The 14,975-nt window shown below is 42.6% G+C and overlaps 1 protein-coding gene across 1 annotated transcript in view; it reads right to left on the reverse strand.

The window, feature by feature from the left end:
- Positions 1-5,712: 5,712 nt before the first annotated feature.
- The window catches only part of LOC115153738 (uncharacterized), a 36,965-nt gene continuing 27,702 nt past the window's right edge, over positions 5,713-14,975 (reverse strand). The window contains exons 2-4 of the mRNA XM_029699326.1: positions 9,750-9,804; positions 8,546-9,245; positions 5,713-5,886 (exon numbers count right to left, since the gene is read on the reverse strand). Coding sequence (XP_029555186.1) covers positions 5,872-5,886; positions 8,546-9,245; positions 9,750-9,804 — 770 coding nt within the window. The 3' untranslated portion in view covers positions 5,713-5,871. The remainder of the gene's footprint in view (positions 5,887-8,545; positions 9,246-9,749; positions 9,805-14,975) is intronic.

Genomic DNA, 14,975 nt, shown 5'->3' on the forward strand with positions numbered 1-14,975 from the left:
AGTCTCAAAGAACACAAAAACATTAACAGGAAGGCAGTGCACACAATGACTTGAGAACCAATATAAACTATCAAAACGCTATTACACCACGTCCACCCATTTAACGATAAGCCTGAATTCAGATAACAGTGTCTTACAAAGCGGCAGGCGAGTGTCAATCAGACAGGTATCCAAACAAAGGACGCCTAGCATACAGACAGAAAGGAATGCAGACAGGCAGACAAGCAGGCAGACAAGCAGGCAGATAGACAGCACCATTAGTGGCGAGCAGGTAACTGGGGGGACAGGGATGCGTGTGTGGGGGAAGGGGGGCCCAGACAGCCAGCGGGACATTAATGACGATCATGTCTTGTCACACTAGCTGACGGACGGACGGGGGGGATTGGTGGGGCCAGTCAGCGGACCCTGCCCTTGCCCTTCTCGATCAATACCATTGATCTGTCCCAGGGGTCAAGGGGCAAGAGCGTATCGATGGGGGAGAGTGGCTGATGCAGCAGTAGGCCGAGAGGAAAGGGGGGAGGGGGGGGGGGGGCTGACTGACTCCAGACAGATCAATGGGACACCCGTCTGCCATGGATGTGTTATGGTTATTCATTTGCCACTAAACGGATCACATTAAGGGGATATCTTGCCTTGGGGAAAAATACTAGCAGCATTGCAGAGACTTCACCAAATCACAAGCTGCTGCTGTATGAACTGGGGGATTTGTAGCTGGCTAGTAGCTAGTAGCTAGCTGCCTGTCTGGGTAGTAACAACAGTGTCAGGCTACAATCCTTCATGTTTTTATTTTATCAAGGTCTCTAGTGTTTACTGAGGGCAGGACCAGCAGACAAATGACCTTGTTAAAAGGGCTCTCACTCAGACAAAAGCATGAATCAACAGAATTTGCACGTACATGTATGTACACTGAACAAAAATATAAACGCAACATGTAAAGTGTTCTCAGAAATTGTCCACACGCACAAAAAGTTTATAGTGAACATTCCTCCTTTGCCAAGATAATCCATCCACCTGAAATGTGTGGCATATCAAGAAGCTGATTAAACAACTTACACAGGTGCACCTTGTGCTGGGGACAATAAATGGACACTCTAAAATGTGCAGTTTTGTCAAACAACACAATGCCACAGATGTCTCAAGTTTTGAGGGAGTGTGCAATTGGCATGCTAACTGCAGCAATGTCCACAAGAGCTGTTGCCAGATAATTTTATTTTAATTTATCTACCATAAGCCGCCTCCGATGTTGTTTTAGAGAATTTGGCAGTACGTCCAACTGGCCTCACAGACACAGACCACGTGTATGGCATTGAGTGCCCCATGGTGGTATAAGCTACGGTATAAGCTACGGTCAATGAACACAATTGGATTTTATCGATGGCAATTTGAATTCACAGAGATACCATGACGAGATCCTGAGGCCCATTGTCGTGCCATTCATCCGTGCCATCACCTCATGTTTCAGCATGATAATGCACGACCCCATGTTGCAAGGATCTGTACATAATTCATGGATGCTGAAAATGTCCCAGTTCTTCCTTGGCCTGCATACTCACCAGACATGTCATCCATTGAGCATGTTTGGAATGCTCTGGATCGACAGCGTGTTCCAGTTCCCGACAATATTCAGCAACTTCGTACAGCGATTTAAGAGGAGTGGGACAACATTCCACAGGCCACAATCAACAGCCTGATCAACTCAAGGCGAAAGAGATGTGTCGCGCTGCATTAGACGAATGCTGGTCACACCAGATACTGACTGGTTTTCTGATCGACGTCCCTACTTTTTTTTTTTTTTAAGGTAGCTGTGACCAACAGATGCATATCTGTATTTCTAGTCATGTGAAATTCATAGATGAGGGCCTAATTTATTTATTTCAATTGAATGATTTCCAGTGGTGGAAAAAGTACCCAATTGTCATACTTGAGTAAAAGTAAAGATACCTTAATAAAAAATGACTCATGTAAAAGTGAAAGTCACCCAGTAAAATACTACTTGAGTAAAAGTCTAAAAGTAGGGGGCCTCCCGAGTGGCGCAGCGGACTAAGGTACTGCATCACAGTGCTAGAGGCGTCACTACAGATGCACATTCGATCCCCGCTGTGTCGCAGCCGGCCGCGACCGGGAGGCCCATGAGGAGGTGCACAATTGGCCCAGCGTAGTCCGGATTAGGGGAGGGTTTGAACAGCTGAGATGTCCTTGTCCCATTGCGCTCCAGCAACCTTGTGGCGGCTGGGTGCATGCACGCTGACTTCATCGCCAGCTGTACGGTGTTTCGGAGGACACATGGCTCTTGACCTTTGCCTCTCCTGAGTCCCTACGGGAGTTGCAGAGATGGGACAAGACTGTAGCTACCAATTGGGAAGAAAAATAGGTAAAAAATTAAGATAAGTATATTTAAAGCCAAATACTTAAAAAATATATATTAAGTATCAAAAGTAAATGTAATTGCTAAAATATACTTAAGCATCAATAGTAAAAGTATAATAATTTAAAATTCCAAACCAGACGGCACCACTTTCTGTTTTTTTAAAAGGTACTGATAGTCGGGGGCACACTGCAACACTCAGACATTTATCTTAAATAAAATTTTGAGCAAAAAGGCAAACTCAGCTGCATCATTCATTGAATCAGAGAACTCATTCATCTTAGGCATGATGTGGGGCGGCAGGGTAGCCTAGTGGTTAGAGCGTTGGACTAGTAACCGAAAGGTTGCAAGTTCAAATCCCGAACTGACAAGGTACAAATCTGTCATTCTGCCCCTGAACAGGCAGTTAACCCACTGTTCCTAGGCTGTCATTGAAAATAAGAATTTGTTCTTAACTGACTTGCCTCGTTAAATAAAGGTAAAATAAAAAACATGCCAGCAAAAAACGCTGACACTACACATCCAAGTCACTGATCAAATTATGAAAGACAAGCATTGTAATTTTGAATTCCGTAAAGTGGGTGGTTGGTGAGTGAGTGGAAAAGGTGAAACAATTATTGTTGTCTATCAACAATGACAAGCCACCGGGGTCTGACAACTTGGATGGAAAATTACTGAGGATAATAGCAGACGATTTTGCCACATCTTTAATTTAAGCCTATTAGAATGTGTATGCCCCTCAGGCCTGCAGGGAAGCAAAATTAATTCCGCTACCCAAGAATAGTAAAATCCCATTTACTGGCTCAAATAGCTGACCAATCAGCCCTTTACTAACCCTTAGCAAACTTTTGGTAAAAGTTGTGTTTGACCAGATACAATCCTATTTTACTGTAAACAAATTGACAACAGACTTTCAGCATGCTTATAGGAAAGGACATTCAACAAGCACGTCACTGACACAAATGACTGATGATTGGCTGAGAGAAATTCCTGATAAAAAGATTGTGGAAGCTGTTTTGTTAGACTTCAGTGCGGCTTTTGACATTATCGATCATAGTCTACTGATGGAAAAACGTATGTGTTATTGCTTTACATCCCCTACTATATTGTGGATAAAGAGTTACCTGTCTAACATAACATAGAGGGTGTTCTTTAATGGAAGCCTCTCCAACATAATCCAGGTAGAATCAGGAATTCCCCAGGGCAGCTGTTCAGGTCCCTTACTTTTTTCAATCTTTACTAATGACATGACACTGGCTTTGAGTAAAGCCAGTTTGTCGATGTATGCGGATGACTCAACACTACAAACATCAGCCACTACAGCAAGTGAAATCACTGCAACACTTAACAAAAAGCTGCAGTTAGTTTCAGAATGGGTGGCAAGGAATACATTAGTCCTAAATATTTAAAAAGCTAAATGAGTTGTATTTGGGACAAATCATTCACTAAACCCTAAACCTCAACTAAATTGTGTAATAAATAATGTGGAAATTGAGCAAGTTGAGCTGACTAAACTGCTTGGAGTTACCCTGGATTGTAAACTGTCATGTTGATAGAACGGTAGCTAAGATGGGGAGAAGTCTGTCCATAATAAAGAGCTACTCTGCCTTTTTAACACTATCGACAAGGCATGTCCTACAGGCCCTAATTTTGTAGCACCTGGACAACTATTCAGTCGTGTGGTCAGGTGCCACCGATGGACCTCAGAAAATTACGATTGGCTCTAAACAGGGCAGCATGGCTGGCTCTTAAATGTACATGGAGAGCTAACATTAAAAATATACATGTAAATCTCTCATGGCTCAAAGTGGAGGAGAGATTGACTTCATCACTACTTGTTTTTGTAAGAAGTGTTGACATGCTGAATGCACCGAGGTGTCTGTTTCAACTCAGTGGTGTAAAAAGTACCCAATTTTCATACTTCAGTAAAAAATAAAGATACCTTAATAGAAAATGACTCAAGTAAAAGTGAAAGTCATCCAGTAAAATACTTGAGTAAAAGTCAAAGTATTTGCTTTAAATATAATTAAGTATCAAAAGTAAATGTAATTGCTTAAATATACTTAAGTGTCAAAAGTAAAAGTATAAATTGTTTGAAATTCCTTATATTAAGCATATTATTATTTCATATTAAAAAAAAATATGGATAGCCAGGGGCAAACTCCAACACTCAGACATAATTTACAAATGAAGCATGTGTTTAGTGAGTCCTCCAGATCAGAGGCAGTAGGGATGACCAGGGATGTTCTCTTGATAAGTGCGTGAATTAGACAATTTCCAGTCCTGCTATGCTATGTAACGAGTACTTTTGGGTGTCAGGGAAAATGTATGGAGTAAAAAGTACATTATTGTCTTTAGGAATGTAGTGAAGTAAAAGTTGTCAAAAATATAGTACAGATACCCAAAACAACTACTTAAGTAGTACTTTCAAGTATTTTTAGTTAAGTACTTTACACCACTGTTTAAACTACTAGCACACAGCTTGGACACCCATGCATACCCCACAAGACAAGCCACCAAAGGTCTCTTCACAATCCCCAAGTCAAGAACAGACTATGGGAGGCGCAGAGTATTACATAGAGCCATGGCTACAGTACATGGAACTCTATTCCACATTAGGTAACTGATGCAAGCAGTAGAATCAGATTTTAAAACCAGATAAAAATACACCTTATGGAACAGCGGGGACTGTGAAGAGACACACACACAGGCACAGACACACATACACATGATAAGACACACAGTCTACACACACTTACACATGGATTTTGTATTGTAGATATGTGATAGTAGAGTAGTGGCTTGTGGGAACACACTTAACGTGTTGTGAAAAGTGTTAGGGGGTTTGTCATGTCATATTTTAAATTGTATAATTGCTTTAATGTCGCTGGACCCCAGGGGCAGCAGCTAATAAGGATCTTTAATAAATACAAGAAAGCATTTGTGTTAAGTGAGTCTGCCAGATCAGAGGCAGTAGGGATGACCAGGGATGTTCTCTTGATAAGTGCATGAATTGGACCATTTTCCTGTCCTGCTAAGCATGCCAAAAGTACTTTTGGGTGTCAGGGAAAATGTATGGAGTAAAAAGTAAATTATCTTATTTAGGAATGTAGTGAAGTAAAAGTACAAGTTGTCAAAAATATAATTAGTAAAGTAGAGTACAGATACTCAAAAAACGACTTAAGTAGTACTTTAAAGTATTTTTACTTAAGTACAATTGCTGATTTCCTTATATGAACTGTAACTCAGTAAAGTCTTTGAAATTGCTGCATGCTGCGTTTATATATTAATTCAGTATATGTGTATGGGGATTATGTCCAACAATAACTCACTGAAAATACTCTCAATATACTTATTACAATGGGGTTTATTTTTTTATGCACACGTAGAGGCTAAAAAAAACCACTTCAAAATATGTTTAAAATTGTCAACTATTCTACAACTATGACAGCAAGAGGTCAACAATGCTTTTGCTAATGCAGCTGGTCCTGGAGAGATTGTGATATTCATCCATTTCCTTCCTGTGTACAGAAAAAACAAATATTTAAAATTGTATGTAATGATAAGTTGCATTTCATAATCAGACAATAACATGCCTAATCCCCCATATAATTTGGTTAGAAAACATTCCATTGTTACAATTTCACCTGGCATGACACAATTTCACCTGGCATGACATTTATGTAAATAAATGCTGCCTAGCATGACCTGGAATGCAGGATATATCCTGTAGTAAAATTCAGTAAAATCATTTAAATGACCTATTTTAGAGCTCTCTGTCAGTGTGCTTTTTTGTTCAGCAGGCCTTGATTGGTTAGTGCAGTGAAAATAGAACCTCTCCTCCCCCACCGTCTCTCCTCCCCCACCATCTCTCCTCCCCCACCGTCTCTCCTCCCCCACCATCTCACCTCCCCCACCATCTCACCTCCCCCACCGTCTCACCTCCCCCTCCTATATAATCCCATCATTTATTTGTCCAACCATCCCATAAATGGAAGCACAGCTGGAACCAATGACTCCTAGCCCTGCCTGGCCACTGGGCCAGTTGGAGCAGGGAGTGCTGAGGCAGCAGGTCCCCTTCGCCTCAGCCTCGCTTGCTAGCTATATCTGGATGACCATTCAGTTCAGAGGTGAGGAAAGACTGGGAAAATGGAGCTCTTAAAATAAACTATGTGCTCCGGCACAACGCAGCTTGGCTCCTCTAGTCTGTTCAATAACTATATGGAGGGCTGAGAAGGAACCGGATGAACCCAACCAAGGCTATTTGCATACCTGGCTGTAAATGGCAAAACATATATTTGTATAGTACATACTACAACATAATTTAATTTGTTTCTTAAAAACTCAAGAGATTGATCACCAAAAAAGTTATCTATAAATTTGCACTGGAATTAAGAGTATATATTTCATATTGGTTCTCCTCCAGAAATTCAGACATGGTTAATTGAATGTTCTTTACATCATTCAGAACCTTAACCAATATCCTTTCACTCAGTCTGACCCCAGAGCCCCAGAGGGCCAGACAGACTGAGTGACTGAGGTGTACCACTATAGTTGTTGTTTTGACAGAGCAGAGCAGTCACCACAGAGATCCCACCCCACGCCAGCAGGAAAGTCAGCTAAGAGGCCCCATACAGATAAAATGCCATTCCTTCTGGGGTTTCCAGGGTTTTAACAGGATCAGGCTAAACAACACACTGTCAACCTGTTGGCATTGTGAGCCATCTAAGGCTGGTTGTTGAGCCTACATGGAGAGCAGAGGAGACTGGTGTGAGGAGTTATAGAAGGAAGGGCTCATTGGAATGGGTGGAATTAAATCAATGGAACGGAGTCAAATGTGGTTTCCATACGTTTGATTCCGTTCCATTAATTCCATTTCAGCCATTACAATGAGCCTGTCTTCCTATAGGCCTCTCACGCTCTGCCATTGAACACCCATTAATAACACTCTGCGTTCGTTTGGCCCCTAATTAACAGCTGCTAAGTCCCTTTCACTGGGCGGCCCATGTTGATAAGAGGCTCCACCAGCTGAGAGAGGCTGTGCTCTCTGAGGTACTGCTGCAGAGCTGTGGTGGCGGATGGAGCAGGGCGTTCCTAGCAACTGTCAATGTCTGTCAAGCTATGGCCCTTATGGGTTTAGTAGTGTGTTTGAAAGGCTTCTGGTCTTTTCCAAGACATCTTGGTCAAAACATCTTTGTCTCGTTGTAGTGATATCAGGTTTTGGAATATAGCCGTGAATCGCAAACCAAAGTATGAATAAAGCTGCCATTGCAGGTTTGAGAACTAAGGTTGAATTGGAGGGACAATCTGACGCCCATATCCACTCTAGACTGAAGAGACTGCTTTCCAACTACTGACAGTGTAAAGTGAAAAAGACAATAGTATCATAACAGTGGTGTATTTACTCATGACCCTATATGAGAGGTTTACATTACAGTATCAGCCATCAACAAAGTCAGAAAAAACTGACATGGTGTTCTGACGAAGAGAGGAATTACAGCAACACCCTCTTGCTTTCAGTATATTTCAAATTCAGTTTGAATTTGAAATAATCTGCAGACTGATTAAACTGATCCACATATGCATTTTGTTCTCCTTTGTGTTGATCCATCTCTTACTTGCTGAGCCCCACTGCCAGAGAGAGAGCCAGAGCCCCGGATTTTAGTAGACAAACCGACTGGGTCTGTGGTAAATAAAGACTTCAGCCCATGCTGGACTGGAGCAGGTTTAAACCCCCGACCAGACCAGACCGCACATCACTATTGCACCCCGTCACATAAGTGCCCATAGATCATAACTAAGGCTTGGTGCATGGAAACAAATAAACATAAACTGTTCCAATGCTGGACAGTTTTAACATTACAGCAGTCTGTATGTCTACTGAAGCAATTTGGGGAACAGCCTTGCTTCCAGCAGGTACAGTAGGTAGGTAGGTGGGATAATCAAGCCACTAAACCCCTTAAGAAAGGCACAAAACCTGGCTGAAGCTCGGAACTATATTCCACAGCGCAAATGGATACATAGTAAAAGCTGAGGGTGATGTCTGATGTTTTCTGAAACAAAAGAATCAGCTAAACAGAGAATCTCAGATTTATGATGATTATTACATTTTATACTTGATGTTTACATCCAACCATCTGGGCATCATAAAATGTGGCAGTGATTCAGTGCTCAACTCACAGGAGAATGGTTGTCAAGTCCCTTGCCTGCACTGGAGAGAGTGTTGCCTGGCCTGCACTGGAGAGAGTGTTGCCTGGCCTGCACTGGAGAGAGTGATGCCTGGCCTGCACTGGAGAGAGTGTTGCCTGGCCTGCACTGGAGAGAGTGTTGCCTGGCCTGCACTGGAGAGAGTGTTGCCTGGCCTGCACTGGAGAGAGTGTTGCCTGGCCTGCACTGGAGAGAGTGATGCCTGGCCTGCACTGGAGAGAGTGTTGCCTGGCCTGCACTGGAGAGAGTGATGCCTGGCCTGCACTGGAGAGTGTTGCCTGGCCTGCACTGGAGAGAGTGATGCCTGGCCTGCACTGGAGAGAGTGTTGCCTGGCCTGCACTGGAGAGAGTGTTGCCTGGCCTGCACTGGAGAGAGTGTTGCCTGGCCTGCACTGGAGAGAGTGATGCCTGGCCTGCACTGGAGAGAGTGTTGCCTGGCCTGCACTGGAGAGAGTGATGCCTGGCCTGCACTGGAGAGAGTGTTGCCTGGCCTGCACTGGAGAGAGTGATGCCTGGCCTGCACTGGAGAGAGTGTTGCCTGGCCTGCACTGGAGAGAGTGTTGCCTGGCCTGCACTGGAGAGAGTGTTGCCTGGCCTGCACTGGAGAGAGTGTTGCCTGGCCTGCACTGGAGAGAGTGTTGCCTGGCCTGCACTGGAGAGAGTGTTCTCTGGCCTTCATTGGAGAGAGTGTTGCCTGGGCTGACTGATGGAGGCTACAAAAACACAGAAATGGCTCAGGGAGCAATGTGAAACCAGGGGAAACTGGTATTGTGTGAAATAAGTACCACCACACAAGTGTCTTGGTGAGAAAATTGAACTTCAGCAATAGCAGAATGGCTTGACAGAATTAGGCTATGAAAGACATATTGCAGATTCACTTGCTGCGAGAAATGTGCATTCACTGTATTCCTTCTGCAGATAAATCAGTTATACATTTAATACACTATATACTCATGGATAGTGAAAGAACAAGGGGGAAAGCCTTTGTTTGCTGTGTTCTTTTTTGTGGTTGGAGTGATAGTATACAGTGGATGTCTAACATTACAGATCCCCTGTGTGATTGATGCAGTTTGGTCATTCCTCCCTCCCTACCAGAGTGGATGACAACCATCTAAAAATACACCACTTTTCAACCTAACACTAATTGAAGGTTTTGTGCCTCTAAAGGCAGACTGACCTTGGGTCTAATGGCAGGAAAGGTCCATTAGGAGCCTGTGTAGAGAAAGGAAAGGCTATAAGAGCAGGGACACACACATACACTATATATACAAAAGTATGTGGACACCACTTCCAATTAGTGGATTCGGCTATTTCAGCCACATCCGTTGCTGTGTATAAAATAGAGCACACAGCCATACAAACATTGGCAGTAGAATGGCCTTACTTAAGAGCTCAGTGACTTTCAACGTGGCACCATCATAGGATGCCACCTATTCAACAAGTCAGTTTGTTAAATTTCTGCCCTGCTAGAGCTGCCCCGGTCAACTGTAAGTTCTGTCATTGTGAAGTGGAAACGTCTAGGAGCAACAACGGCTCAGCCGCAAAGTGGTAGGCCACACAAGCTCACAGAACGGGACTTTTGAGTGCTGTCCTCATCTGTCCTCGGTTGCAACCCTCACTACCGAGTTCCAAACTGCATCTGGAAGCAACGTCAGCACAAGAACTGTTCGTCGGTAGCTTCATGAAATGGCTTTCCATGGTCAAGCATCTACACACAATCCTAAGATCACCATGCGCAACGCCAAGCGTTGGCTGGAGTGGTGTAAAGCTTGCTGCCATTGAACTCTGTAGTAGTGTAAACGCGTTCTATGGAGTGATGAATCATGCTTCACCATCTGTCAGTCGGCGGAAGAATCTGGGTTTGGCAGATGCCAGAAGAAGGCTACCTGCCTCAATGTATAGCACTAACTGTAAAGTTTGGTGGAGGAGGAATAATTGTCTGGGGCTGTTTTTCATGATTAGGGCAGGCCCCTTAGTTCCAGTGAAGGGAAATCTTAATGTTATAGCATACAATGACATTCTAGACAATTTTCTGCTTCCAACTTTGTGGCAACAGTTAGGGGAAGGCCCTTTCCTGTTTCAGCATGACAATGCCCCAGTGCACAAAGCAAGATCAATACAGAAATGGCTTGTTGAGATCGGTGTGGAAGAACTTGACTGGCCTGCACAAAGCCCTGACCTTAACCCCATGGAACACCTTTGGGATGAATTGGAACACTTTGGGATGAATTGGAATGCCAACTGCGAGCCAGGCTTAATCGTCCAACATCAGTGCCCAACCTCACTAATGCTCTTGTGGCTAAATGGAAACAAGTCCCCGCAGCCATGTTTCAACATCTAGTGGAAAGCCTACCCAGACGAGTGAAGGCTGTTATAGCAGCAAAGGGGGGACCAACTCCATATTAATGCCCATGATTTTGGAAAGAGATGTTCGACGAGCAGGTGTCCACATACTTTTGGTCATGTAGTGTAGAATTGTCTACCGTTTGCCAGCCGAGAGTAATTAGCACCTCTGAACAGTGTCGGCAGTCAATCTTTTTTGTGTATACACAGCAAAGACCTTGTTGTCGTCAGCCACAAAGCCTATTAAAATACTCCAAACCAGAAGGTGGCAGTAGTGTCGTTTGGCAATTACAAAATGTACCAAGGTACAACTATGGTACTTCTATCCATACCATTGTACTACTATGGTACTTTCACTTATACCATTGTATAGTTTGATGGAAATGTACCATGGTTTTAGCTTTGAAGTATGATGGTACACCTAAATAATACCATGGTATTGCCTCAGAAATTATCATATGGTACGATCTCTATTAATTGTGCATTACCATAGTACAATGGCAGTACAATGCATTAAATAAATAAACCCCCCAAGGTCAAAAGGGGTTGGTTGGTATTATATTGATTAATTGACATACCAGTATGGGCAAGTTTCTGATAAATTCAGAAGCAACTTGAAGGCCAGCATCCCGGAGTCGCCTCTTCACTGTTGACGTTGAGACTGGTGTTTTGCGGGTACTATTTAATGAAGCTGCCAGTTGAGGACTTGTGAGGTGTCTGTTTCTCAAACTAGACACTAATGTACTTGTCCTCTTGCTCAGTTGTGCACCGGGGCCTCCCACTCCTCTTTATATTCTGGTTAGAGCCAGTTTGCTCTGTTCTGTGAAAGGAGTAGTACACAGCTTTGTACGAGATCTTCAGTTTCTTGGAAATTTCTCTCATGGAATAGCTCACATTTCTCAGAACAAGAATAGACTGACGAGTTTCAGAAGGAAGTGCTTTGTTTCTGGCCATTTTGAATCTGTGATCGAACCCACAAATGCTGATGCTCCAGATACTCAACTAGTCTAAAGAAGGCCAGTTTTATTGCTTCTTTACTCAGAACTACAGTTTTCAGCTGTGCTAACATAATTGCAAAATGGTTTTCTAATGATCAATTAGCCTTTTAAAATGATAAACTTGGATTAGCTAACACAACGTGCCATTGGAACACAGGAGTGATGGTTGCTGATAATGGGCCTCCATACGCCTATGTAGAAAATCAGCCGTTTCAAGCTACAATAGTCATTTATAACATTAAAAAATGTCTACACTGATCAATTTGATGTTATTTTTATGGACAAAAAATGTGCTTTTCTTTAAAAAACAAGGACATTTCTAAGTGACCCCAAACTTTTGAACGGTAGTGTATATGGTAGCCTAAACTTTGTCATATTGTAATAATTTACAGTATTTATAGTCAATGGGTGTTGTGCCTGTTTCGGACCACAGAGGGAGCCGCTCGCTCTAGTGGTTTGCTTCACGCACTCTCACTCTACAGTGGGTCTCGCGCTAGCCTGCCCAGTCAGTGTCAGTTGAATGAGAGCGCAAACTGAAAACTGAAGAGAAAAGCACCAGATAAACAAAATATTTTAAACATTATCATCAAGTTAAACTGACCGTAATGATATAACTGTTGTTATATTTTTTATGAGGTTTTCATAGTTTCATTTATAAAAGTCTGTTAGCATAGAAGTCTGTTAGCTATAGTTAGCTCCAGTCAAGCTAGCCCGTTGTAGTCATAGCGACAGGACCAACAAACGTTCTTACAGAGTGTAAACAAATGCACACTTAAATTAAAATAGTGCACAGAGAAAAAAACATTGACGGTGAGATTTTGACATCGTGGCCCTCAAAAATAGTTGGCTAATGTAAACCAAGCCAAGCTATGCTTTGAAAGACATGATGAGGGTCATCTTTTTGCTTGATGTCATGAGTGTACTCCAAGGAAAGCTAGAAGGTTGTACCGTTAACTCCCAGGGTGTCATTCTAAACCATACAACCTACTACCTCAACCCGGATGCACACATTTTCAGTAGGTCTTCTTCTTGTCTTGTCCGCTATTTGCAAGCCAAGAACACTAGAATCTTCTGATTTGTACTGTTGGTTGCTTCCATTACCGTCAAAAGGTTGGAATATGCTATCAAATCAAACAACACTGAAACATTTTGGTTCAGGCTTTGTTATAATAATCAGAATGTTCTATTCTGCCTCACAAACAATGTATTGGAGCTCCTAAACACCACAGGACAGGAAATATCTATTACTAGTCATTTTACAAACAAAGAGCATCAAAGGTGCCATTTAAAAAAAGATGTTGTTCACACCACAATGACAGAGACCCACAGAGAGGAGCTTGTGATGTCAGATTTGCCACAAGATCGGATCTACGGGTTTGTGCCAAGTGGTTAGTTGGAAAGTATCAAAATAAATATGTCAACTTACACTGAAAAATACGTTACACTATGCCACAAACATGGGGCCCAACTGTGTTAATATGTCACTTTATGTAAGTGGAGAAGTCAATTGTACCATGCATGCAACAGGCTGTCAAATCAAAAATAATGTCAGTTATAGGTTGATGTCCACAAATACCAAAATGTCATCATTACACTTTCCTAATCAACACTACAGTGAGGACAATAAACCACACAATAAAACCCTGTTCCATCTAAATCACAGAGTGGATCAATTCTGCTACATGTGTTGAATCGTATAAGGATCTGAAGTGTTTTGAGCTGAGCAAGGGGATGTTGGCTACAACATAGGAATTGAAAAAGAACAGCACAATAGAAATGGCCAGACGAAAACTGCAGGGCAGAATCTCCCACATATGATCTGAAAATATACCGTACCTGTCAAACTAAGTCAGATCAAACCAAATACAGCTACAAAACCTAAATAACTACAGATGTATTGCTTGAATGTACAGGTGAGACTGCAAAGGCAAAGAATGTCTCCATAGCTTTTTGTCTGGCCTATAGACATGGCACAAAGAGGGCAAGCTGAGGAGAGGAATACAACACAATGTCTGTGCCAAATCCAAGGTCCACAATTCAAGAAACAGCCATTGGCTTTTGGTAATTTAGGATACAAACAATAACACAATATACTGTAGAGGATAACTTATTTCTGAAGGTAACTTACCTTGTTGATCGTGTGCCTTTCAGGGTAAGTAGTCACCCATGGTCATTTCTCACTCTCTTCCTCTCTGAAAACACAAAGAAAGTAACAACATTAATTGGCTTGTTCAAAACCAGCAGTTCCACACCCTACTGCACAGTTTCATGGTTCTTAAATCAATAGCAATAGTACAATATAAACAAATTATTATCTTTAAACACACAATATTTCAGACTGAAAACAAATGTGTTGGTGAATAATAAAGCAAAGAAAGAAAAAGACGAAGAGAGAACGGCTTCACAAAAACCCTGATAATACCGGCAATTGTATTGCAATAGTATTCTGTCCATTCTAAAGCAGATTCCATTTACAGTTGCAGCCGCTCATAAGCATCACATGCTTCAGCAGTTCCCTCTAGATAGGAAATGTGCATGGAAGTCCATTTTTGAGTGAGAATAAAAATGTTGTGGAGAAGATCTCTCCCCGTCTATTCTCTTCCCACAGAGACACATGCAGGGGCAGTCCTCCTCTCGTCTCCTCCTGGCCAGCATGCAGCACTGAGGCTGTGGCGAGAGGAGAGGATAGGTTAGCCCAACTTAGCCCAGACAGCAACAGCAATTTAGAAAATCGTGGCAAGGAGCTGTATAAATCTGCCTGGGTGAACGGGATGCCATGGCGAATGGGATGCCAGTGTAATGGAGCATGCCACGGTCAGCTAGTATTAACGGTGCCAACTACATCGTTCCCTAACACATCAGAATATTCCTGGCTGTGGTTGCATGGCCGCAGTGCGACAAAGCCAGGTATGGAATGGAACAGTGCAAATGTGCCAGCACCAGTGCCACTTACCCAGATCTCTACTAACCATTTAACATTCATCATCTCTATTTGATTTGGATTGTTCAGACCTCTCTTTTGTACCCAGCCGGAGACAGACAGATAGGAAGCAGGATTTATC

Source organism: Salmo trutta, chromosome 19 (genome assembly GCF_901001165.1).
Source record: "Salmo trutta chromosome 19, fSalTru1.1, whole genome shotgun sequence".
Taxonomy (NCBI): domain Eukaryota; kingdom Metazoa; phylum Chordata; class Actinopteri; order Salmoniformes; family Salmonidae; genus Salmo; species Salmo trutta.